This window comes from Coregonus clupeaformis, chromosome 31 (genome assembly GCF_020615455.1).
Source record: "Coregonus clupeaformis isolate EN_2021a chromosome 31, ASM2061545v1, whole genome shotgun sequence".
Taxonomy (NCBI): Eukaryota; Metazoa; Chordata; class Actinopteri; order Salmoniformes; family Salmonidae; genus Coregonus; species Coregonus clupeaformis.
In genome coordinates, this window is record NC_059222.1 from 2,681,371 (window position 1) to 2,704,775 (window position 23,405).

The 23,405-nt window shown below is 43.1% G+C and overlaps 1 protein-coding gene across 3 annotated transcripts in view; it reads left to right on the forward strand.

The window, feature by feature from the left end:
- LOC121547176 (zinc finger protein 281) overlaps positions 1–22,219 on the forward strand; it is a 40,710-nt gene extending 18,491 nt beyond the window's left edge. For all 3 annotated transcript variants that reach the window (XM_041858309.2, XM_041858311.2, XM_041858310.2), the window contains exons 6-7: positions 19,641–19,759; positions 20,461–22,219. In XM_041858309.2, the coding sequence (XP_041714243.1) occupies positions 19,641–19,759; positions 20,461–22,047 (1,706 nt within the window). In that variant the 3' untranslated portion in view covers positions 22,048–22,219. The remainder of the gene's footprint in view (positions 1–19,640; positions 19,760–20,460) is intronic.
- Positions 22,220–23,405: the final 1,186 nt, after the last annotated feature.

Consider the following 23,405-nt stretch of genomic DNA (forward strand, 5'->3'; position numbering starts at 1 on the left):
GCTGCACAGGTATTTTCAGGTCTCTCCAGAAATGTTCGATCGGGTTCAAGTCCGGGCTCTGGCTGGGCCACTCAAGGACATAACAGAGACTTGTCCTGAAGCCACTACTGCGTTGTCTTGGCTGTGTGCTTAGGGTTGTTGTCCTATTGGAAGGTGAGGTCCTGCGCACTCGTGAGTAGGTTTTCATCAAGGATCTCTCTATGCTTTGCTCCGTTCATCTTTCCCTCGATCCTGACTAGTCTCCCAGTCTCTGCCGCTGAAAAACATCCCCACAGCATGATGCTGCCGCCACCGTGCTTCACCGTAGGGATGGTGCCAGGTTTCCTCCAGACGTGACGCTTGCCATTCAGGCCAAAGTGTTGAATCTTGGTTTCATCAGACCAGAGAATCTTGTTTCTCATGGTAAGAGTCTTTAGATGCCTTTTATGAAACTCCAAGTGGGCTGTCATGGGCCGTTTACTGAGGAGTGGCTTCCGTCTGGCCACTACCATAAAGGCCTGATTGGTGGAGTGCTGCAGAGATGGTTGTCCTTCTGGAAGGTTCTCCCAACTCCACAGAGGAACTCTGGAGCTCTGTCAGAGTAATCATTGGGTTCTTGGTCACCTCCCTGACCAAGGCCCTTCTCCCCTGATTGCTCAGTTTGGCCCGGCGGCCAGCTCTAGGAAGCGTCTTCGTGGTTCCAAACTTATTCCATTTAAGAATGATGGAGGCCACTGTGTTCTTGGGGACCTTCAATGCTGTGGAAATGTATTGGTACCCTTCCCCAGATCTCTGCCTTGACACAATTTTGTCTCAGATCTCTACGGAGAATTCCTTCGACCTCATGGCTTGGTTTTTGCTCTGACATGCACTGTCAACTGTGGGACCTTACATAGACAGGTGTGTGCCTTTCCAAATCATGTCCAATCAATTGAATTTACCACAGGTGTACTCCAATCAAGTTGTAGAAACATCTCAAGGATGATCAATGGAAATAGGTTCACCTATTTTTAATACATTTGCAACATTTTCTGAAAACCTGTTTTCACTTTGTCATTATGGGGTATTGTGTGTAGATTGAGGAATACATTCCGAATGCACTGTATATAGTGTATGTCATGTCTGCTAAAATGTATTACTTGGTTCTTCAATGATGACTTAGATTGTCAGCAGATGTGGTTTTCTTGCAAGTGTTACATAAAAGAGAAATTGAACATTTAAGGAGGAGCTGGGTTGGGGAGCCGATGCTGCCACCTACTGTAATAACAGCGTAGGCATCCTGATAAATAGGAATACACCATTTTACGTTATATACCAGCACATGTACCAAGAAGGCTGTTTCCTAATTTTTTATTGTACCCTACACAGTAAAAATACACAATGATTTCATTGTATATCCCACAATTTTTTGATAAAATCCAGACAGGAACAATTATTTTAGCAGGTGGCCTAAATTAACATTCGATAAGATTGACAGATGTAATAAAAGGTAAACTTAGGGAGCCTCCAGAGGCTGAACATTTTCATCTCTACAAATGATTAACAGCACACCTGGAGATTATTTTTTCCCAACTACGAAAGACTATACCTTCTTTTCTCAAAGTAAGAAAAGCTATTCAAGAATTGACTTAATTTTTTTAATGCTCAATAATTTACTGGATTCAAAAATTAATGATATAGTAATATCCTATCATTCTCCAGTGTCATGTAATTATGCCAATAAAAATACACTTAGCGACAGAGCTTGGTGAATTAACAGAGCGCATCTTCTGGACCTGCAATTGATTAAATATGTAAATGAAGAAATTAAAATCTTTACCATTACAAATGTAGACCTAGAGGACAGAGGAAAGCCGAACCCCAATATAATTTGGGATGCTTCTAAGCCCCTGGAGTCATCAATCTAAGTAACATAATAAAGAAATTGCTATCAAAATCCGGCAGGTTAAGCTTTTTTTTTGCATGGGCTACGTCTCAATCCACTATGGCGGCCTTCTGCATCTCTCACCAAAACGTCTTGGCCTACAGCGGTTTGTCCTACAAACACGGTGTTCTCCGTTTTGCTCTATGACCCCCTCAAGCCCCACAGGACTCGTCTGAATTCAGTACCGTCGATGTGCTAACTTTTGTTTTTAGCGTCCGAACCGTTTGGGCTACGAACTCTGACGCCGCTGTGGAAAGGGGAGATTGCCACAAACAAGTGTCATGGGACTTGTCTGAATGTAACCGGAAGTAGTATGGATCTAGTTTTGTGCCTACCCAAAAAAAGGGGTTAAAAATGTGTACAGTGAGGGGGAAAAAAGTATTTGATCCCCTGCTGATTTTGTATGTTTGCCCACTGACAAAGAAATGATCAGTCTATAATTTTAATGGTAGGTTTATTTGAACAGTGAGAGACAGAATAACAACAAAAAAATCCAGAAAAACGCATGTCAAAAATGTTATAATTGATTAGCATTTTAATGAGGGAAATAAGTATTTGACCCCCTCTCAATCAGAAAGATTTCTGGCTCCCAGGTGTCTTTTATACAGGTAACGAGCTGAGATTAGGAGCACACTCTTAAAGGGAGTGCTCCTAATCTCAGTTTGTTACCTGTATAAAAGACACCTGTCCACGGAAGCAATCAATCAATCAGATTCCAAACTCTCCACCATGGCCAAGACCAAAGAGCTCTCCAAGGATGTCAGGGACAAGATTGTAGACCTACACAAGGCTGGAATGGGCTACAAGACCATCGCCAAGCAGCTTGGTGAGATTGAACTGTCAATCTCCCTCAGTCTGGGGCTCCATGCAAGAGCTCACCTCGTGGAGTTGCAATGATCATGAGAACGGTGAGGAATCAGCCCAGAACTACACAGGAGGATCTTGTCAATGATCTCAAGGCAGCTGGGACCATAGTCACCAAGAAAACAATTGGTAACACACTACGCCGTGAAGGACTGAAATCCTGCAGCGCCTGCAAGGTCCCTCTGCTCAAGAAAGCCCGTCTGAAGTTTGCCAATGAACATCTGAATGATTCAGAGGAGAACTGGGTGAAAGTGTGGTGGCGTCAACATTATGCTTTGGGGGTGTTTTTCTGCTAAGGGGACAGGACAACTTCACCGCATCAAAGGGACGATGGACGGGGCCATGTATCGTCAAATCTTGGGTGAGAACCTCCTTCCCTCAGCCAGGGAATTGAAATGGGTCGTGGATGGGTATTCCAGCATGACAATGACCCAAAACACACGGCCAAGGCAACAAAGGAGTGGCTCAAGAAGAAGCACATTAAGGTTCTCGAGTGGCCTAGCCAGTCTCCAGACCTTAATCCCATAGAAAATCTGTGGAGGGAGCTGAAGGTTCGAGTTGCCAAACATCAGCCTCAACCTTAATGACTTGGAGAAGATCTGCAAAGAGGAGTGGGACAAAATCCCTCTTGAGATGTGTGCAAACCTGGTGGCCAACTACAAGAAACGTCTGACCTCTGTGATTGCCAACAAGGGTTTTCCCACCAAGAACTAAGTAATGTTTTGCAGAGGGGTCAAATACTTATTTCCCTAATTAAAATGCAAATCAATTTATAACATTTTTGACATGCGTTTTTCTGGATTTTTTTGTTGTTATTCTGTCTCTCACTGTTCAAATAAACCTACCATTAAAATTATAGACTAATCATTTATTTTTCAGTGGGCAAATGTACAAAATCAGCAGGGGATCAAATACTTTTTTCCCTCACTGTATATAAAAAAGAATATATATATATATATATATATATATATATATCTATATCTATTACACACACACAGTACCAGTCAAGAGTTTGGACACACCTACTCATTCAAGGGTTTTTCTTTATTTGTACTTGTGTTTTCTACATTGTAGAATAATAGTGCAGACATCAAAACTATGAAATAAAACATATTGAATCATGTAGTAACCCAAAAAGTGTTAAACACATCAAAATATGTTATATTTTAGATTCTTCAAAGTAGCCACCCTTTGCCTTGATGACAGCTTTGCACACTTATTTCAGTTATATTAAAACCAGGAAAATGTGGAGAGTCCTCTGCTGATTATAGACCCAGAAGTTTAATAAATTGTGACAATAAAATAACAAAGCTTATAAACAATAGAATGGCAAAAGTCTTACCAGATACATATCAATCAAACATGGTATATTAAAAATAGACAAGTTGACATGTTTCAGTTTAATACAATACGCTAAAAAACAAGAACGTTTTATCCCTGTGTAGCTCAGTTGGTAGAGCATGGCGCTTGCAACGCCAGGGTTGTGGGTTCGTTTCCCACGGGGGGCCAGTATGAAAAATGTATGCACTCACTAACTGTAAGTCGCTCTGGATAAGAGCGTCTGCTAAATGACTAAAATGTAAATATCAATAATGGCTGTTGATACTGAAAAGTCTTTTGACTGTCTTGAATGGCCTTTTCTATTCAAAACTCTGGAAGGTTTTAACTTTCCAGCTAAAAATAATAAATGTAATACAAATATTGTATAAATGTCCTAAAGCAAAAATATACACAAATAATACGTTATCTGATGAAATTGCTATAGAAAGGGGAACAAGATGGTGATGTCCCGTTTGCAGAAACAATTAGACAGGACCCAAACGAAATAATGGCAGTAGGTAAAATAAAAATAATAACTCCCGATCTACAGCAATCCTTAAAATGGACCACCAAAAAGTATTAAATACTTAGGATGCTTAAATCTTTAGAACCCATAGTGGCAGTCGACATCCTTTCTTGATATTACTATAGCGGCCTCGAATGGCCTTGTTTTTCTAACTATCTGTGTCAATATCGCAAAATTAACTTGCTAACAACCTGTCGTATTCGCGTTGCTTTTGTCATCAACCAGAAATGGGGTATGCTGTCTTTTTTTTTTTTTTTTTACTTCATTACTGAAAATGACGGCGTCGATGCGGACATGACTTTTCACTATGAAAGCGGCTGTATCTATGTTGGTTGGTGATACAGATTCGGACACGTCCTTGCACTTTGAAAAGCGACAATGTCGAGGTGGGTGAAATAACTAAACAGCAGATATGTTTGGTGTTGTCGATGTTTGATGTGAAACGTGGGGAATAGCTCTGAGATTAGGAAGTCCTGTCATGTCATAACTTGGTTGGTACAGGCGAGCACATCAGCGGTGGAGCTCGATTGATTGCTCTCTGTCTCATGGAAATAGTTGCAGTGTTTAGCTGTATATAGTCAGCTAACTAGTTGGTTGTTTTGTCTTGTTTCTACCAATGTAATTCATAGGGAAACGGCCCAAGCTGTTTGCTATAGCTAACTAGCTAACTAGTTAGTTTGTCATGCAAGAACACTGTGTGTAGCGGTAAATTTGGGCTGCGCTCACTAAGCGTCAACCTCAGCTGTCACTTTCACTAGCTAGCCATACAGACAACCAGCTAACTAGCCACCGAAATGAAGGTTAGAGTAATGTGTTTATCTGTTGGGCTTCGGTTATGGTTTGTCATGCTTGCTAGGTGCAACTTATTCATAGGCTATACATTGCCTAATTTTCCTATTATTTGACAGCTTTGCTGTCGTGTTAGGGTAGTAGATGCCAACGCACTGGACCTCATATGATGAGTTGGATATTTGTTTACATAGCCAGCTAACAAGTTGCTTGTTTTGTCCTGTTTTCTACTGATGCAATTAATTTGGGAACTGAGCTTCGTAACTAATCAGCTAACATTGACGAACACTGTAGTTAGTCTGTCAGGTAAGAGTTGATGAGAGAGAAATGGGAGGCGTGTAACTATATCACACAATTTATTATGGAAGCCCCTTATTAGGAAGAGAGTGTGTATGGTTGAGAAAAAGAGAGGAAGGAAGAGTCGGTGTGAGAGGGAGAGAGAGATTATGTTGCTGACCACAATTGTATTCTATTTGTTGCTCCTCTCCCTCTGTTACTCTGTTCCTCTAGGTCAGTGAAAGTGTAGGAAGTGATGTGGAGAGTCAGGGCTCAGCAGCAAAAGGCAGGGAGGAGTTGGAGATGATTGGAGGGGTAGATGTGGAGCGTAGAGGGAGGGGAGAGTGGAGGGAGTGGAGGGAGGGAGTGGAGGGGGGAGAGGCGGAGGGAGGAGGGGGAGAGGCGGAAGTAGGGAGAGGAGGGAGGGGAAGAGTGAGATCACACCCGAGAGGGGAAGAGTGAGATCACACCCGAGAGGGGAAGAGTGAGATCACACCCGAGAGGGGAGCCTACGTTTCCATGGAGTGTGTCTGCCCAAAGTCCCACCATTCACCCTTCTACCACACAGTTGACAGTGGCAGGGGTTTTGGAGTTGTTTTTAAAAGTGGTAGGAACTTACATTTGAAGTCGGAAGTTTAAATAAACTTAAGTTGGAGTCATTAACTCGTTTTTCAACCACTCCTCCAATTTCTTGTTAACAAACTATAGTTTTGGCAAGTCGGTTAGGACATCTACTTTGTGCATGACACAAGTCATTTTTCCAACAATTGTTTACAGACAGATTATTTAACTTATAATTCACTGTATCACAATTCCAGTTGGGTCAGAAGTTTACATACACTAAGTTGACTGTGCCTTTAAACAGCTTGGACAATTCCAGAAAATGATGTCATGGTTTTAGAAGCTTCTGATAGGCTAATTTACATCATTTGAGTCAATTGGAGGTGTACCTGTGGATGTATTTCAAGGCCTACCTTCAAACTCGGTGTCTCTTTGCTTGACATCATGGGAAAATCAAAAGAAATCAGCCAAGACCTCAGAAAAGTCTGGTTCATCCTTGGGAGCAATTTCCAAATGCCTGAAGGTACTACGTTCATCTGTACAAACAATAGTACGCAAGTATAAACACAATGTGACCACGCAGCCGTCATACCGCTCAGGAAGGAGACGCGTTCTGTCTGCTAGAAATTAACGTACTTTGGTGCGAAAAGTGAAAATCAATCCCAGAACAATAGCAAAGGACCTTGTGAAGAGTCCTATATCGACATAACCTGAAAGGCTGCTCAGCAAGGAAGAAGCCACTGCTCCAAAACCGCCATAAAAAAGCCAGACTACGCATGGGGACAAAGATCGTACTTTTTGGAGAAATGTCCTCTGGTCTGATGAAACAAAAATATAACTGTTTGGCCATAATGACCATTGTTATGTTTGTAGGAAAAAGGGGGTAGCTTGCAAGCCGAGGAACACCATCCCAACCGTGAAGCACGGGGGTGGCAACATCATGCTGTGGGGGTGCTTTGCTGCAGGAGGGACTGATGCACTTCACAAAATAGATGGCATCATGAGGAAGGAAAATGATGTGGATATATTGAAGCAACATCTCAAGACATCAGTCAGGAAGTTAAAGCTTGGTCGCAAATCGGTCTTCCAAATGGACAATGACCCCAAGCATACTTCCAAAGTTGTGGCAAAATGGCTTAAGGACAACAAAGTCAAGGTATCGGAGTGGCCATCACAAAGCCCTGACCTCAATCCTATAGAAAATGTGTGGGCAGAACTGAAAAGGCGTGTGCGTACAAGGAGGCCTACGAACCTGACTCAGTTACACCAGCTCTGTCAGGAGGAATGGGCCAACATTCACCCAACTTATTGTGGGAAGCTTGTGGAAGGCTACCCGAAACATTTGACCCAAGTTAAACAATTTAAAGGCAATGCTACCAAATACTAATTGAGTGTATGTAAACTTCTGACCCACTGGGAATGTGATGTAAGAAATAAAAGTTGAAATAAATCATTCTCTCTACTATTATTCTGACATTTCACATTCTTAAAATAAAGTGGTGATCCTAACTGACCTAAGACAGTGCACTTTTACTAGGATTAAATGTCAGGAATTGGGAAAAACTGAGTTTAAATGTATTTGGCTAAGGTGTATGTAAACTTCTGACTTCAACTGTATATCTGTCCAGAGCTTGTAATGGACTACAACAAGAAAATGGGCGGGCTTGACCAACTGAGGAGCTAATACAATGTTGGACGCACAGGTAGAAAATGGTGGAAGTATGTGTTTTGGGGGATGCTCAACATTGCCATCATAAATGCGTACATTGTGTGGGGGAACCTGCAAAGGCCCCTTCCCAGAAACCGCAGGCGGTGGTCCCTGAAGGCATTCAAAATGCAGCTTGTGCATTCACTTTATGATATAGCTGCAGTATCAGGAAGAGGGGAGCCAAGAGTGTGGCACCAGGGCGTGTGGCCTGAGTTGTAACTCATAAGAAAGCAGGTGCAGTTTGAAGGGCGCAAGTGGGTGTGTGATGTGCATCTGGAGTGGACGCAGGGCAAAGAGTGGGAGATGTGTAGAAACTAGTTGTTAGCATTTTTACATTGTTACAAAAGTAAGATTTGTTGTCAATCAAATAGCCTACTTTGTGTGGGTTTTGAAATACTTTCTGAATATTGTATTCTGGTCACATTATGGATAATTGTTTTATTTATATGTAAATAATATTTATAAGTATAATATATCATACTTGGTACATTTTGAGTTAGTAATTTAGTCAAATGTACTACAATTTAAATACTCTAGGTTTTTTGTTGTGTTGAGTGTTATGTTTTTTGATAGTGAGTATCTTTACACAATGGAAGACAAAAATGAGTGTTATTCCTATTGACATGAATGTGGTGTCATATCAAAGAAGAGGTTGTGTTCTTTAAAACTAAGTTATCATGTAATTGTCATTTGTTCTTTGTTTTTGAGCTGTCTGTTTGCCTCTTCTAGGCAATCAGCAATTTGTACAGGGAGGTGTGCTCTCCACCTCTGTCAGGCAATTAGCTATTAGTGTTAGTTCTTCAGTCTCCCCTGGTTTCTCAGCGGCAGCTGTAAGTGGCGGTCGTGTCAGTGGCGGTTTTGTCGTAAAACTAAGACCATCGCCGAAACAAAGAAGGTTCTGCTGAGTTGTTCGAGGAAGGAAAGAGATGAAGGCTCCACACCACTCTCTCACTTGAGTATCTTACCTAGTTATTTACAGATTATCTAATTTTGCTCTTTTGTAGCTTTGTCAACTATGTGTGTGTTTTCTATACCTCCACTGGCTTCGGGTCGAAGCTCGCATCCACTACAAGACCATGGTGCTTACCTAAGAACTGCCCTTCCCTACCTTCAGGCTATGCTCAAACCCTACACCTAAACCCGAGCACTCCGTTCTGCCACATCAGGTCTCTTGGCCCTCCCACCCCTACGGGAGGAAAGCTCTCGCTCAGCCCAGTCCAAGCTCTTCTCTGTCCTGTCACCCCAAGGGTGGAACCAGCTTCCCCCTGAGGCTAGGACAGCAGAGTCCATGCCCATCTTCCGAAAACCTCTGAAACCCTACCTCTTCAAACAGTATCTTAAATAATCCTCCTCAAAGCTCATTTTACATTTACAGTTACCTTGAAATTCTCAGTAATCTACAGCAGCTTTCTATAATTATATTGGGGTCTAAAGGGTTAATAAGTGGCAACTATGTAAAGATAATTTTATTCCATTACTCAACAATATGAAAGCAGATCTAATTAACCTCTGCGGGATCGGTCTCTCCTATATGGGACGGTTGAGCTAACGTGATTAGCATGACTGTTGTAAGTAACAGCAAACTTTCCAGGACATAGAGATGTCTTTATATGGGCAGAAAGCTTAAATTCTTGTTAATCTAACTGCACTGTCCAATTTACAGTAGCTATTACAGTGAAAAAATACCATGCTATTGTTTGAGGAGAGTGCAAAACAACAAAAATGTATCACGGCAACTGGTTTGATACATTCACCTCTGAAGGTAAATAATGTACTTACATTCAGTAATCTTGCTCTGATTTGTCATCCTAAGGGTCCCAGAGATAAAATGTAGCATAGTTTTGTTTGATAAAATCAATTTTTATATTCAAATGTAGGAACTGGGTTCTACAGTTTGAACCCCTGCTGTCTCTGGCTCCACACTCACCCCCACCCAGCCAGCCATCTAGATGTGTAGAAGTTAGTGTATAAGCTAATGATCCATCATGTATGACATTCCTGGGAGTGTGTAAACTTACATTTTGTATTACCATATAATTTTTGTATGTACTTGAAAATTCGGCACATTTGGGCAGACTTGATACAAAATAGTCCAGTATTGCAATGCTTCACTGGATCAATGAGTGGCACACGTCTCCTGAGTGGCGCAGTGGTCTAAGGCACTGCATCGCAGTGCTAACTGTGCCACTAGATCCTGGTTCGAATCCAGGCTCTGTCGTTAGTCGGCCGTGACCGGGAGACTCATGGGCGGCGCACAATTGGCCCAGCGTCGTCCAGGGTAGGGGAGGGAATGGCCGGCAGGGATGTAGCTCAGTTAAAAGAGCATGGCGTTTGCAACGCCAGGGTTGTGGGTTCGATTCCCACGGGGGGCCAGTATATAAAAAAAAAAATTATTCAGTAACTGTAAGTCGCTCTGGATAAGAGCGTCTGCTAAATGACATAAATGTAAAAATGTAAATCAATCTGAAACTTTGCACACACACACACCGCTGCCATCTAGTGGCCAAAATCGAAATTGCGCCTAAACTGCAATATTATATTGTGGCCTTTCAGTTGCATTTCAAAGATGATGGAACAAAAAAATAAATAGATAACGCATGTTTTTTTTGTTTGTGTTTTTTTACCAGATCTAATGTGTTATTCTCCTACATTAATTTCACATTTCCACAAATGTTAGTGTTTCCTTTCAAGGGGTATCAATAATATGCATATCCTTGCTTCAGGTCATGAGCTACAGACAGTTAGATTTGAGTATGTCATTTTAGGCGAAAATTGAAAGAAAGGGTCCGATCCTTAAGAGATTCAATGGAATAATCTTCCCATAAATCTTACAGGCAGAATTAACCTCTTTTAAAATGGCATGGCTCCCAAAGTTTAATTTAAATTTTCGGTAATACCAATTACTGCACAAAGACATTCTTTACAAAGTATAACAGACTTTATATGGGCTAAGACAATGAATAGAATAAAAATGAAATTTCTACTTCTTCCTAAGTCTGAGGGTGTTTTTAACCTTCCAGTCATGGAATTGCATCAACTCGCTACCCAAGGCTTTTACTTGCGACATATAGTTAAATGCAATAAAGAGGAACGATGCATACATATTGAAGATGCGCATGCTCATCCCCAGAATATTTTCATGTCTATTTTCAAAGGATAAAGCTATGAACATGAACTTCATAGTTAAGAACACTATAACGATATGGAAGAAAATGAAAGGTACAGTGCATTTGGAAAGTATTCAGACCCCTTGACTTTTTCCTAATTTTGTTACGTCACAGCCTTATTATAAAATTGATTAAATAGTTTTTTCTCATCAATCTACACACAATACCCCATAATGACAAAGCAGGTTTTTAGACATTTTTGCAGATGTATAAAAATAAACTTAAATATTACATTTCCATAAGTATTCTTTACACAGTACATTGTTGAAGCACATTTGGCAGTTATTACAGCCTCGAGTCTTCTTGGGTATGATGATACAAGCTTGGCACACCTGTATTTGGGAAGTTTCTCCCATTACTCTCTGCAGATCCTCAAGCTCTGTCAGGTTGGATGGGGAGGATCACTGCACAGCTATTTTCAGGTCTCTCCAGAGATGTTCGATCGGGTTCAAGTCCGGCCTCTGGCTGGCCCACTCAAGGACATTCAGAGACTTGTCCCGAAGCCACTCCTGCGTTGTCTTGGCGGTGTGCTTCTGGTTGTTGTCCTGTTGAAGGTGAACTTTCGCCCCAGTCTGAGGTTCTGAGCGCTCTGGAGCAGGTTTTCATCAAGGATCTCTGTACTTTGCTCCGTTCATCTTTCCCTCAATCCTGACTAGTCTCCCAGTCCCTGCCGCTGAAAAATATCCCCACAGCATGATGATGCTGCCACCACCATGCTTCACCGTAGGGATGGTGCCAGGTTATCTCCAGACATGTAGCTTGGCATTCAGGCCAAGGTGTTCAATCTTGGTTTCATCAGACCAGATAATCTTATTTCTCATGGTCTGAGAGTCCTTTAGGTGCCTTTTGGCAAATTCCAAGCGGGCTGTCATGTGCCTTTTACTGAGGAGTGGCTTCCGTCTGGCCACTCTACCATAAAGGCCTGATTGGTGGAGTGCTGCAGAGATGGTTTTCCTTCTGGAAGGTTCTCCCATCTCCACAGAGGAACTCTGGAGCTCTGTCAGAGTGACCATCGGGTTCTTGGTCACCTCCCTGACAAAGGCCCTTCTCCCCCGATTGCTAAGTTTGGCCGGGCGGCCAACTCTAGGAAGAGTCTTGGTGGTTCCAAACTTCTTCCATTTTAGAATGTTAGAGGCCACTGTGTTCTTGGGGACCTTCAATGCTGCAGACATTTATTGGTACCCTTCACCAGATTTGTGCCTCGACACAATCTTGTCTCGGGGCTCTACGGACAATTCCTTCGACCTCATGGCTTGGTTTTTGCTCTGACATGCACTGTCAACTGTGGGACCTTATATAGACAGGTGTGTGCCTTTCCAAATCATGTCCAATCAATTGGATGTACCACTAGTGGACTCCAATCAAGCTGTAGAAACATCTCAAGGATGATCAATGGAAACAGGATGCACTTGAGCTCAATTTCGAGTCTCATAGCAAAGGGTCAGAATACTTATGAGGGATTTGTTTTTTGTTTTTTATAAATTTGCAAAAATTTCTAAACCTGTTTTTGCTTTTTCTTTATGGGGTATTGTGTATAGACTGATGAAAAAAACTAACAATTTAATCAATTTTAGAATAAGGCTGTAACGTAACAATGTGGAAAATGAAGGGGTCTGAATAATTTCCGAATGCACTGGATTCGACAAGAACCAATATCACTCCCTATAAACACAACCTTATGGAACAGTCCTTACATAGCTTTTCAGAATTTACAGATAAATTGCTCCACATGGAAAACTAAAGGCAGAGAAACCGTAAATGACTTGGTAACCGGAAATACATTTATTTCCATTACAGAATTAAAAAGTAATTTTGGACTGACCAATGTAGATCGTTTTAAATACATGCAGCTAAAATGTTTTATATCACAAAATGTCGATTTGTAATGATTTGGACATCAATGCAACCTTGAGGAAATCTTATTTGAGTCAGAAAAGGATTTTCATATGATAGGTAATAGGGATGCAAATTTCACCCAACTAACCAACCCTCATTAACCGGTCAACAAGTGGTTAAATTTTCTCAAAACCGTAAAATGACGTGCCCTACAGAAAATACAAGACAGAGGCACTTTTCATTCAGCACCACAGAGCTCCGCTGACTATACCTGTTTCGCATGTGCTCTGGCGCCACATTCGAGGTGCTGTCCATTGAAAATAAATAAACAACAATCTATTTAGCGTTTCCAATTTATTTACAAAACCATTAATATTGTTCTTTCAATTAACAGTAGACCCTTCGAAGTGGACTATCGTCAGCAAATTGTATGCCTACACTTGAAACAAATACTGTGGCAAATAAATGTAGCCTAAGAAAACAATAGGCCTATATTTGTATAGTTTAACTTTACTCTGGGTGTCAACCATTTTTGTTGCGGAAGATCAACGTGCTGTGGGGTTAGTCTTGTGCACAGTCTGTTGACAATCCAGCAGCTGAGAACACCCTCTGTGGGCACCGATGTCCCGGGAATGGATGAGTAGCGCCTTGCTAAAGTGGCGAGCCTCGGGAATCTTGCGCTGTTGACTTTCCACCAGTGAAGTGGATTCTCATCGAGTGATGGGGAGATGTCTCTCAAGTACTTGTTCACCTCGTTTTCTGCCCCTCTCTCAAGTGGGGGGCTGTAGTCACACCCAAGGAGTAACAGCATGGCGTTGTTGTCGTTCCCACATTGCCGCTGAGGACCCAAAGCTCCCTGGCTCGATCCGTCACCCTCTCTCTCAGCAGCATCAGGGGCCTCTCCATTTGACGCAGTCACATCTGTGTCAGTGGATGCCAAGTCCACCGACCCTCCCAACTCGAGCAGCTTTGTTTTTGCGGTTACACTCTCAGCTGGCAAAATAAATTGCAGATGCTTGTGGCGAGGGTCCAACATCGATGCGATGAGGTGTCCCATTGAGGTCAGATTATCAGCGTCCACCTGTGAAATAAATATGCCGTTTTGCATATCCTATCCTTCAAAAATCGTTCATAAATGTGAAAAAATGAATCGTTTTCGTTCTACTAATTCTTTCAATAAGACAATGACTAACAATTGGCTACTACTTGCCTACAATATACAGTGAGGGGAAAAAAGTATTTGATCCCCTGCTGATTTTGTACGTTTGCCCACTGACAAAGACATGATCAGTCTATAATTTTAATGGTAGGTTTATTTGAACAGTGAGAGACAGAATAACAACAACAAAATCCAGAAAAATGCATGTAAAAAATGTTATAAATTGATTTGCATTTTAATGAGGGAAATAAGTATTTGACCCCTTTGCAAAACATGACTTAGTACTTGGTGGTTTAACCCTTGTTGGCAATCACAGAGGTCAGACGTTTCTTGTAGTTAGCCACCAGGTTTGCACACATCTCAGGAGGAACTTTGTCCCACTCCTCTTTGCAGATTTCTCCAAGTCATTAAGGTTTCAAGCCTGACGTTTGGCAACTCGAACCTTCAGCTCCCTCCTCAGATTTTCTATGGGATTAAGGTCTGGAGACTGGCTAGGCCACTCCAGGACCTTAATGTGCTTCTTCTTGAGCCACTCCTTTGTTGCCTTGGCCGTGTGTTTTGGGTCATTGTCATACTGGAATACCCATCCACGACCCATTTTCAATGCCCTGGCTGAGGGAAGGAGGTTCTCACCCAAGATTTGACGGTACATGGCCCCGTCCATCGTCCCTTTGATGCGGTGAAGTTGTCCTATCCCCTTTAGCAGAAAAACATCCCCAAAGCATAATGTTTCCACCTCCATGTTTGACGGTGGGGATGGTGTTCTTGGGGTCATAGGTAGCATTCCTCCTCCTCCAAACACGGCGAGTTGAGTTGATGCCAAAGAGCTTGATTTTGGTCTCATCTGACCACAACACTTTCACCCAGTTCTCCTCTGAATCATTCAGATGTTCATTGGCAAACTTCAGATGGGCCTGTATATGTGCTTTCTTGAGCAGGGGGACCTTGCGGGCGCTGCAGTATTTCAGTCCTTCACGGCGTAGTGTGTTACCAATTGTTTTCTTGGTGACTATGGTACCAGCTGCCTTGAGATCATTGACAAGATCCTCCCGTGTAGTTCTGGGCTGATTCCTCACCGTTCTCATGATCATTGCAACTCCACGAGGTGAGATCTTGCATGGAGCCCCAGGCCGAGGGAGATTGACAGTTCTTTTGTCTTTCTTCCATTTGCGAATAATCGCACCAACTGTTGTCACCTTCTTACCAAGCTGCTTGCCGATGGTCTTGTAGCCCATTCCAGCCTTGTGTAGGTCTACAATCTTGTCCCTGACATCCTTGGAGAGCTCTTTGGTCTTGGCCATGGTGGAGAGTTTGGAATCTGATTGATTGATTGCTTCTGTGGACAGGTGTCTTTTTATACAGGTAACAAACTGAGATTAGGAGCACTCCCTTTAAGAGTGTGCTCCTAATCTCAGCTCGTTACCTGTATAAAAGACACCTGGGAGCCAGAAATCTTTCTGATTGAGAGGGGGTCATACTTATTTCCCTCATTAAAATGCAAATCAATGTATAACATTTTTGACATGCGTTTTTCTGGATTTTTTTGTTATTCTGTCTCTCACTGTTCAAATAAACCTACCATTAAAATTATAGACTGATCATGTCTTTGTCAGTGGGCAAACGTACAAAATCAGCAGGGGATCAAATACTTTTTTCCCTCTCTGTAGTGATTTTAATAACACTATTAGCCTCATTTTAATATAGATTAGGGACTCCCAAACTTTACCCTTGAACTCTAACACCCACCAGCTGTCATCCTCTCTGCAGAGGAGGTGTGTTTGCAGGAGGATTAATGTGATGGGGTGACATGACAGTGGTTGTGCATTTCAGGGTTGCCAAGACAGGCTTGATCTCCGTCATTATTTGCCAGTGATCGTCTGGGAGCGCGAGAGGCCTTGATGGTCCGGTCGGCTGTCACTGTCCACCTCTGATCCACCAACCTCTCAAACATGTCACAGACCGCATTCCAGCGTGTCTTACATGACTGGAACAGGTGGTGCTGCGGCAGCTGCATTTGGACTTGCTTGGCTTCCAATGTCTTGATGGCTATGGTTAAAGTGTCTAACCAGCCTCCCAGTAGCAACAATCACGCGACACACATACATATTGAAGCCGTCGTTGATGGCGAGTTGAATTGTGTGTGCATAGTATGGTAAGGAGTCCCAGGGGACGCGAGCAGGAGAATTGGCTGCCACAATGTTGTGTGCGTCATTGAGTCCCCGTGTCTCAACAGCACTGGTCAGCTTCTCCGCGAGGTTGTCAGTTGTGTGTCTGATGGATAGACTCAGTGTCAGGATGACCGTTGATTCCATCACCCAGTCAACGTCAAAGTGGCATGTCATGGTGATGTTGATCTTCAATGGGCAGCGCAGTCCAGTCCAACAGTCAGTTGTGCGAGCAAACTTGTCGGCTGTGGCTAGCATCACTTTCAGCACTTTTTTCTTCTTGTAGTGCTTTTCAATTCAATTTGTTATCGTACCTCTTGATGGCATGCAGTACTCTGGCTCAAGGTAACGAATGAACTCCCTTAAGCTCTCTCCCTCGACCACACCGATTGGCATCATATCGCTATCAATCATTCTACACACCAACTGTGTGATCACATCAGACTGGCACGCATCACACAGTTTCCCCGCTAGAATCAACGTGATGGTCGGCTGCAAGCATCCTCTACCGATATGGCGCGCGGGTGTTTGTTCTTGATTGATGCCTCGTCGTGCTGGTACTGCTGCTGAATTTTAATAAGCATTGCAAAGCTTGCAGCAAACTTCATCACCCTTTTGAACGAAATGGTCCCACACAGAGCTGCGTTTGGCATGCTTCATTTTCCCTCAGCTCCCAGGCAAGGCCTCTAGCGGATGTGAAAGCTTCCAAGTGCATTCTTGGTTGTATTACAGTTCAAATTGGATTTCACACCAAAGACACAAAAATACACATGCCAATTTCATTCCACAAAATAATGCAACTTAACCTATAGACCGAAAAGCATGATCAGTCCAATTTATTTTCGGTGGCTAACTAACAGTTAACATTCCTAATAGGGAAGATATACAGTGGGGAAAAAATGTATTTAGTCAGCCACCAATTGTGCAAGTTCTCCCACTTAAAAAGATGAGAGGCCTGTAATTTTCATCATAGGTACACGTCAACTATGACAGACAAATTGAGGGGAAAAAATCCAGAAAATCACATTGTAGGATTTTTAATGAATTTATTTGCAAATTATGGTGGAAAATAAGTATTTGGTCACCTACAAACAAGCAAGATTTCTGGGTCTCACAGACCTGTAACTTCTTCTTTAAGAGGCTCCTCTGTCCTCCACTCGTTACCTGTATTAATGGCACCTGTTTGAACTTGTTATCAGTATAAAAGACACCTGTCCACAACCTCAGTCACACTCCAAACTCCACTATGGCCAAGACCAAAGAGCTGTCAAAGGACACCAGAAACAAAATTGTAGACCTGCACCAGGCTGGGAAGACTGAATCTGCAACAGGTAAGCAGCTTGGTTTGAAGAAATCAACTGTGGGAGCAATTATTAGGAAATGGAAGACGTACAAGACCACTGATAATTTCCCTCGATCTGGGGCTCCACGCAAGATCTCACCCCGTGGGGTCAAAATGATCACAAGAACGGTGAGCAAAAATCCCAGAACCACACAGGGGGACCTAGTGAATGACCTGCAGAGAGCTGGGACCAAAGTAACAAAGCCTACCATCAGTAACACACTACGCCGCCAGGGACTCAAATCCTGCAGTGCCAGACGTGTCCCCCTGCTTAAGCCAGTACATGTCCAGGCCCGTCTGAAGTTTGCTAGAGTGCATTTGGATGATCCAGAAGAGGATTGGGAGAATGTTATATGGTCAGATGAAACCAAAATATAACTTTTTGGTTAAAACTCAACTCGTTGTGTTTGGAGGACAAAGAATGCTGAGTTGCATCCAAAGAACACCATACCTACTGTGAAGCATGGGGGTGGAAACATCATGCTTTGGGGCTGTTTTTCTGCAAAGGGACCAGGACGACTGATCAGTGTAAAGGAAAGAATGAATGGGGCCATGTATCGTGAGATTTTGAGTGAAAACCTCCTTCCATCAGCAAGGGCATTGAAGATGAAACGTGCCTGGGTCTTTCAGCATGACAATGATCCCAAACACACCGCCCGGGCAACGAAGAAGTGGCTTCGTAAGAAGCATTTCAAGGTCCTGGAGTGGCCTAGCCAGTCTCCAGATCTCAACCCCATAGAAAATCTTTGGAGGGAGTGAAAACCTTGTGAAGACTTACAGAAAACGTTTGACCTGTGTCATTGCCAACAAAGGGTATATAACAAAGTATTGAGAAACTTTTGTTATTGACCAAAAACTTATTTTCCACCATAATTTGCAAATAAATTCATAAAAATCCTACAATGTGATTTTCTGGATTTCTTTCTCTCATTTTGTCTGTCATAGTTGACGTGTACCTATGATGAAAATTACAGGCCTCTCTCATCTTTTTAAGTGGGAGAACTTGCACAATTGGTGGCTGACTAAATACTTTTTTTCCCCACTGTACAACACCTTGCAGAGAGCATATCCAACTGACAAACTCTTAGAAAACAATATAAACTATTGAAACCAAGACTTGAAAGAACTGATGTTGGCACAAGATGGGAGGGGAAGTTGGAGCATAACTAATGAAATTACAGTTAACGAAAATGTATGCTTAATTCAGTATAAACTAATCACAAATTCTACAGCCCAACGGCAGAGTCATGTTTTAAGTGTAAAACTAACAATGATTCAATAATCCATGCTTTCTGGGAATGCTATAAAGTCCAAAAGTTATGGGCGGAGCTAGGAAGTTGGCTGTCAGAAATATTACAATGTCTGTCTGCATATTTCAAGACATGGCATATGGGGATATAGTGAGATACCCAATGGGCTGGACAATTCTCTTCTCATCTTGAAAAAAACTGATATGAAATACTTGGAAATCAATTAATCCACCTTCATTAACACAATGGAAAAATCTAATGATGTATTATTGAAATAGCATCGGTGACCGAGAGAAACGAATTGGTACAATTTAAGGCCATGTGGTAAACAATAATGCAGGCACTAGGGATGGAGGTGTGAGCATGCGGGTCTGGGCAGAGGAGATGTAGTCGTTGTGTGCGTCTATAAGTTGTTGTTCGTATGTATATGTTTGTATTTGGTGTAAAAAAAATAAAATAATAATAAATAAAAACAAATAATTGAACCAATGTCAGTCAATTAGTTGTTAAAAATTGAAAATGTAGTGCCTCCCAAGTGGCGCAGCGGTCTAAGATACTGCATCGCGGTGCTAGAGGCGTCACTACAGACACATGACTCGACCTTCGCATCCCGAGCCCGTTGGGGAGTTGCAGCGATGAGACGATCGAAAAATTTTGTAAAATACAACAACAACAAAAACATTTGAATGGAGTAATATCGGTTAATGGCTCAGCCCTAGCTTTGAGTGAGTACATTTGGTTCTAACTGCCAATGTTGTCCCATTCATTTCTCAGGAGAGAAGCCCTTCAGCTGTGACCAGTGTAACATGTGCTTCATCCAGAAGTACCACATGGAGCGGCACAAGAGGACCCACAGCGGAGAGAAGCCATACAGATGTGACACCTGCCAACAGGTCAGTCAGTTAGTCACAAGGGTAGCTAGGATTTACCTTCAAAGCAGATACAAATATTTTTGATTGACAACAGACCTGTGTTCAAATACTATTTAGGGTATTTCAATTATTTTCAGACATTTAAAAGTAAGTATTTAGAAAAATTGCATAGATTTCAAGTAGTTGAATATTGGCATGTATTTGAAAATACTCAAATACACATGTCAATACGCCATGCATTAAAACTCAGGTTTGTTTGGTCCTAGGCGTATTTCAGATAATGTATTTGGAGATAAGTATTTGAAAATGGTTTCAGCCATTTAAAGGAATTTAACTTTCAAATAGAAATAGGCTGATTTGGCCACATTTATTTGAAAGTCTCTCAAATACACAGACAATAAGTATTTAAATAACGAATACTTAAATACCCATGTACTTGAACCCAGGTCCGATTGACAATGCCAGTTCATGATGTCACACTGATGTTTGCGGTTTGTCTCAATCTAGCCTATTTGTTTGCTCAAAATATCATGGGCAATCCACACTGTTGGATGCTTGCAATGTGCTCTGTCATCAATTGTTTTGAATAGTAACGATTGGTCGAGAGGACTTTGGGTGCATCTAACAGTGGGCAAATACATTTTGTTGTCGTTGATCGATTTTCTCAATCGGGTGACTAGAAATTGTTTTCTACTGTGCGTCTCCCCCCGTTCCCCCTGTAGTTTTTCTCGAGGACGGATCGGTTACTGAAGCACAAGCGGTCCTGTGGAGAAGCCATAAAGAAGGGCCTAGACCCCAGCATGCTGCAGCTGGCCGACACGGACATGAGCCAGGGCAACTACTCACTCACTCAGGGAAATGCTACCACCACCTCTGGACGCAAGAGGGGCAAGTCCAAAAACGCAGGCGAAGGCAGCGAGCGCAAGCGTAAGAAGGCTGCGGCCGCCACTGTGTCGTCAGGGGGCCTGCAGGACTCCGACCTCGGGCCCAGCATGCAGGGCCTCACACCCAAGCTGGTGTTCAAGAAGGCCAAGAAGCACCTCCACTCCATGGAGGACGAGGGGCAGAAGCTGCTGTCTCAGAAGCAGGGCTCCATGGAGCTTGTGGGGGGCTCAGGGCTCGAGGCCATGGGCCTCCTCCAGGGCTCCTCCGGTGGGGGCATCAAGCAGGGCCTGTCAGCCACCAGCAACAACTACGATGACGCCATGCAGTTTGTGAAGAAGCGTCGCTACCTTCAACATATGGCCAACAACGACTATGGGGTGCCCTCCCTCCACATGGGCCAGTCCAGCAGTGTGATTCAGGGCTCGCTGGGCCACCACAACGAGCCCACCCTGGCCATGCTGGACGCCTTGCCCCTGGACCTCAAGCACCACGACAAGTCAGGCATCCCAGACGAGGTGCTCCAGAGCCTGCTGGACCACTACAGCCACAAGTCAGACAACACGCACCACCACCACCACAACGACGTGACCTTTGACCTCACCGACAGCAGTGGCCCGCACCACGTGGACCTGCAGCCGGCTGCGCCTGTCACCTCAGAGCTGGATGACGACTCACCCAACGGCGGCGACAAGCAGGTGGTGATGAGCGAGTACTCCAAATTCCTGCTGCAGGCCCTGGAGCGCACCAGCCACAGCGGGCCCTTCCCCACTCTGGGCCCCAGCAGGCCCTTCCCTCTGCTCTCTAGCAGCTCCAGCCCCACGGGGCCCCTCTTCCCTGACAAGCATGTCTACACTACATCCCCGCTGGAATGTGGCTACCCGTCAGCCATCTCCTCGCCGTTGCCCATCCCCGCAGTTTCCTCTTCCTCGTTGTCATCCTCTAAGTCCCACTATGGCATGCTGGTAGGCTCCCCCTCCCAGCCGGCCTTCCACCTCAGTGGCCACCAGCAGCTCACCCCCTCTCAGGAGCTTACCGAGCAGCTGGAGAAGCAGCACCACTCCCCTGGGTTCCAGCTCACACCCCAGGAGCTGACGGCTGCCGGCGGAGCCCCCAAGGAGCAGGGTGCCAAGGGCAACAGGAGCAACGGCACCAATGGCTCCGGCAACTACTCCGACCTGGATGCACCCAAGGAAGTGGACCTGCGGGCTACCTACCAGATCGAGAACTTCGCCCAGGCCTTTGGCTCCCAGTTCAAGTCGGGCCGCCATACCCCACTGGGCTACAGCGCTGACCCCAGGGCCGAGGTCGACCACCGAATACGGACTACCGTGTCAGAATTCTCAGGGTATACCAGTTTGTTAGCTGACGTCAGCGAGCCAGTTAGTACAGGATCGAAAACCGCAACAAGCCAAAGTTTCAGGTAAAGGTTAAAACTAGGTGAACCTAGTTGTGGGTGTTGTTTTTTTCTTCGTGTCCTTATACCCCTCTTCATTTTGTTCTTGTAGCAAGGGGGGGAAAAAAATGTAAACACTGCCATTTAAATGTTGATAACGAGAACTCTACCAGGGAAGGTCTTCAAGGCCTCAAATGCAATTTTTTGATATTCTCTTTTTTTAATCTGTATTTAGTCTTTATTTTGTTAGTGTAGTTGCTATGATATGAATTTAACCTAGATTTTTATGTAATTTAAAACAAAAAATTAGGGGGTAGCTATGAACTTGCTTAATTATTTTTATTTCTGTGTAAACCATTGTTTTACCAATCATCATACAGTTGTAAAGTAATAATGAATGATGTTGATAATTACAATAATAATAATGAAGTTTGTCAGGGAAAGGCCCAGAATTCAAATGGCAAAAAAAAGTTATATGTTGTCTGTTACAAGAATTGTATTACTCAGGAATTAAGGCAAAATTGTGTAATAAGGAGAACTTTGTATTATGAGATGCAATTGGCACACTTTTTACAGGTGTACTTTGAAACTACAAAGCTTTGTTACTATTTATCCCTCGAGGAGGGCAGAACAAAAATACTGCAACAAATTCAATGGCTCTTCCTGTTCAGTTTTCGTCATCGAACAACCCTTTCTGCAACTTGCAGCTGTGTAGAGATTATGGTACTTCTGTGTCAATGTGAAAACAACTGCTCACATTTCCTCCATAAAGGGCCACATGTAAAACACACGCTAACATTTTTACCGCTTTGCCCTCCACTCCTGGCTGTTACCTTTTTTTGTCAATGGAAATCAAACAAGCACTTTTGAAAAACTAAATCTTCATTGAAAATGAAAAACAACCTGACCCAATTAAGGATGCAAAACAAAGTTATTTTTATTAGAGGAGAAAATTGAACAGGGGTGGGTGGGATAGGGCGTGAGGGTGTTGAACGGGAATGACCATGGGCATTTAGATGTATTTTTGCTTTAGTCTTTTTGCGGTTTGGTCAGGTGGAGGGGTTGTACAAATTATGATATGTTATAATTGTATGTTACCCATTGTTCTGAGAGTACCTCTTTGTATTTAAGTTGTTTCGAGAGGTGCAGATATTATGCTGGAACTCCACATTTTTTTATTCCCACTGATGTACTAAGACTACTGGATGCAAAAAATTGAACTATTTTTCCTGTATTTATTCTTTAAAATATTCTCTGGTACTTTTGAGTACTTTTTAGCCAGGATTTCTCAAAGTAATGCCCACGAGCCAAAGGTGGTCCATGAAAATTGCGTACTATGTCACAAATGTGCAGATATGTGCACAATGTCATTACCCGCTCTCTCGCTAT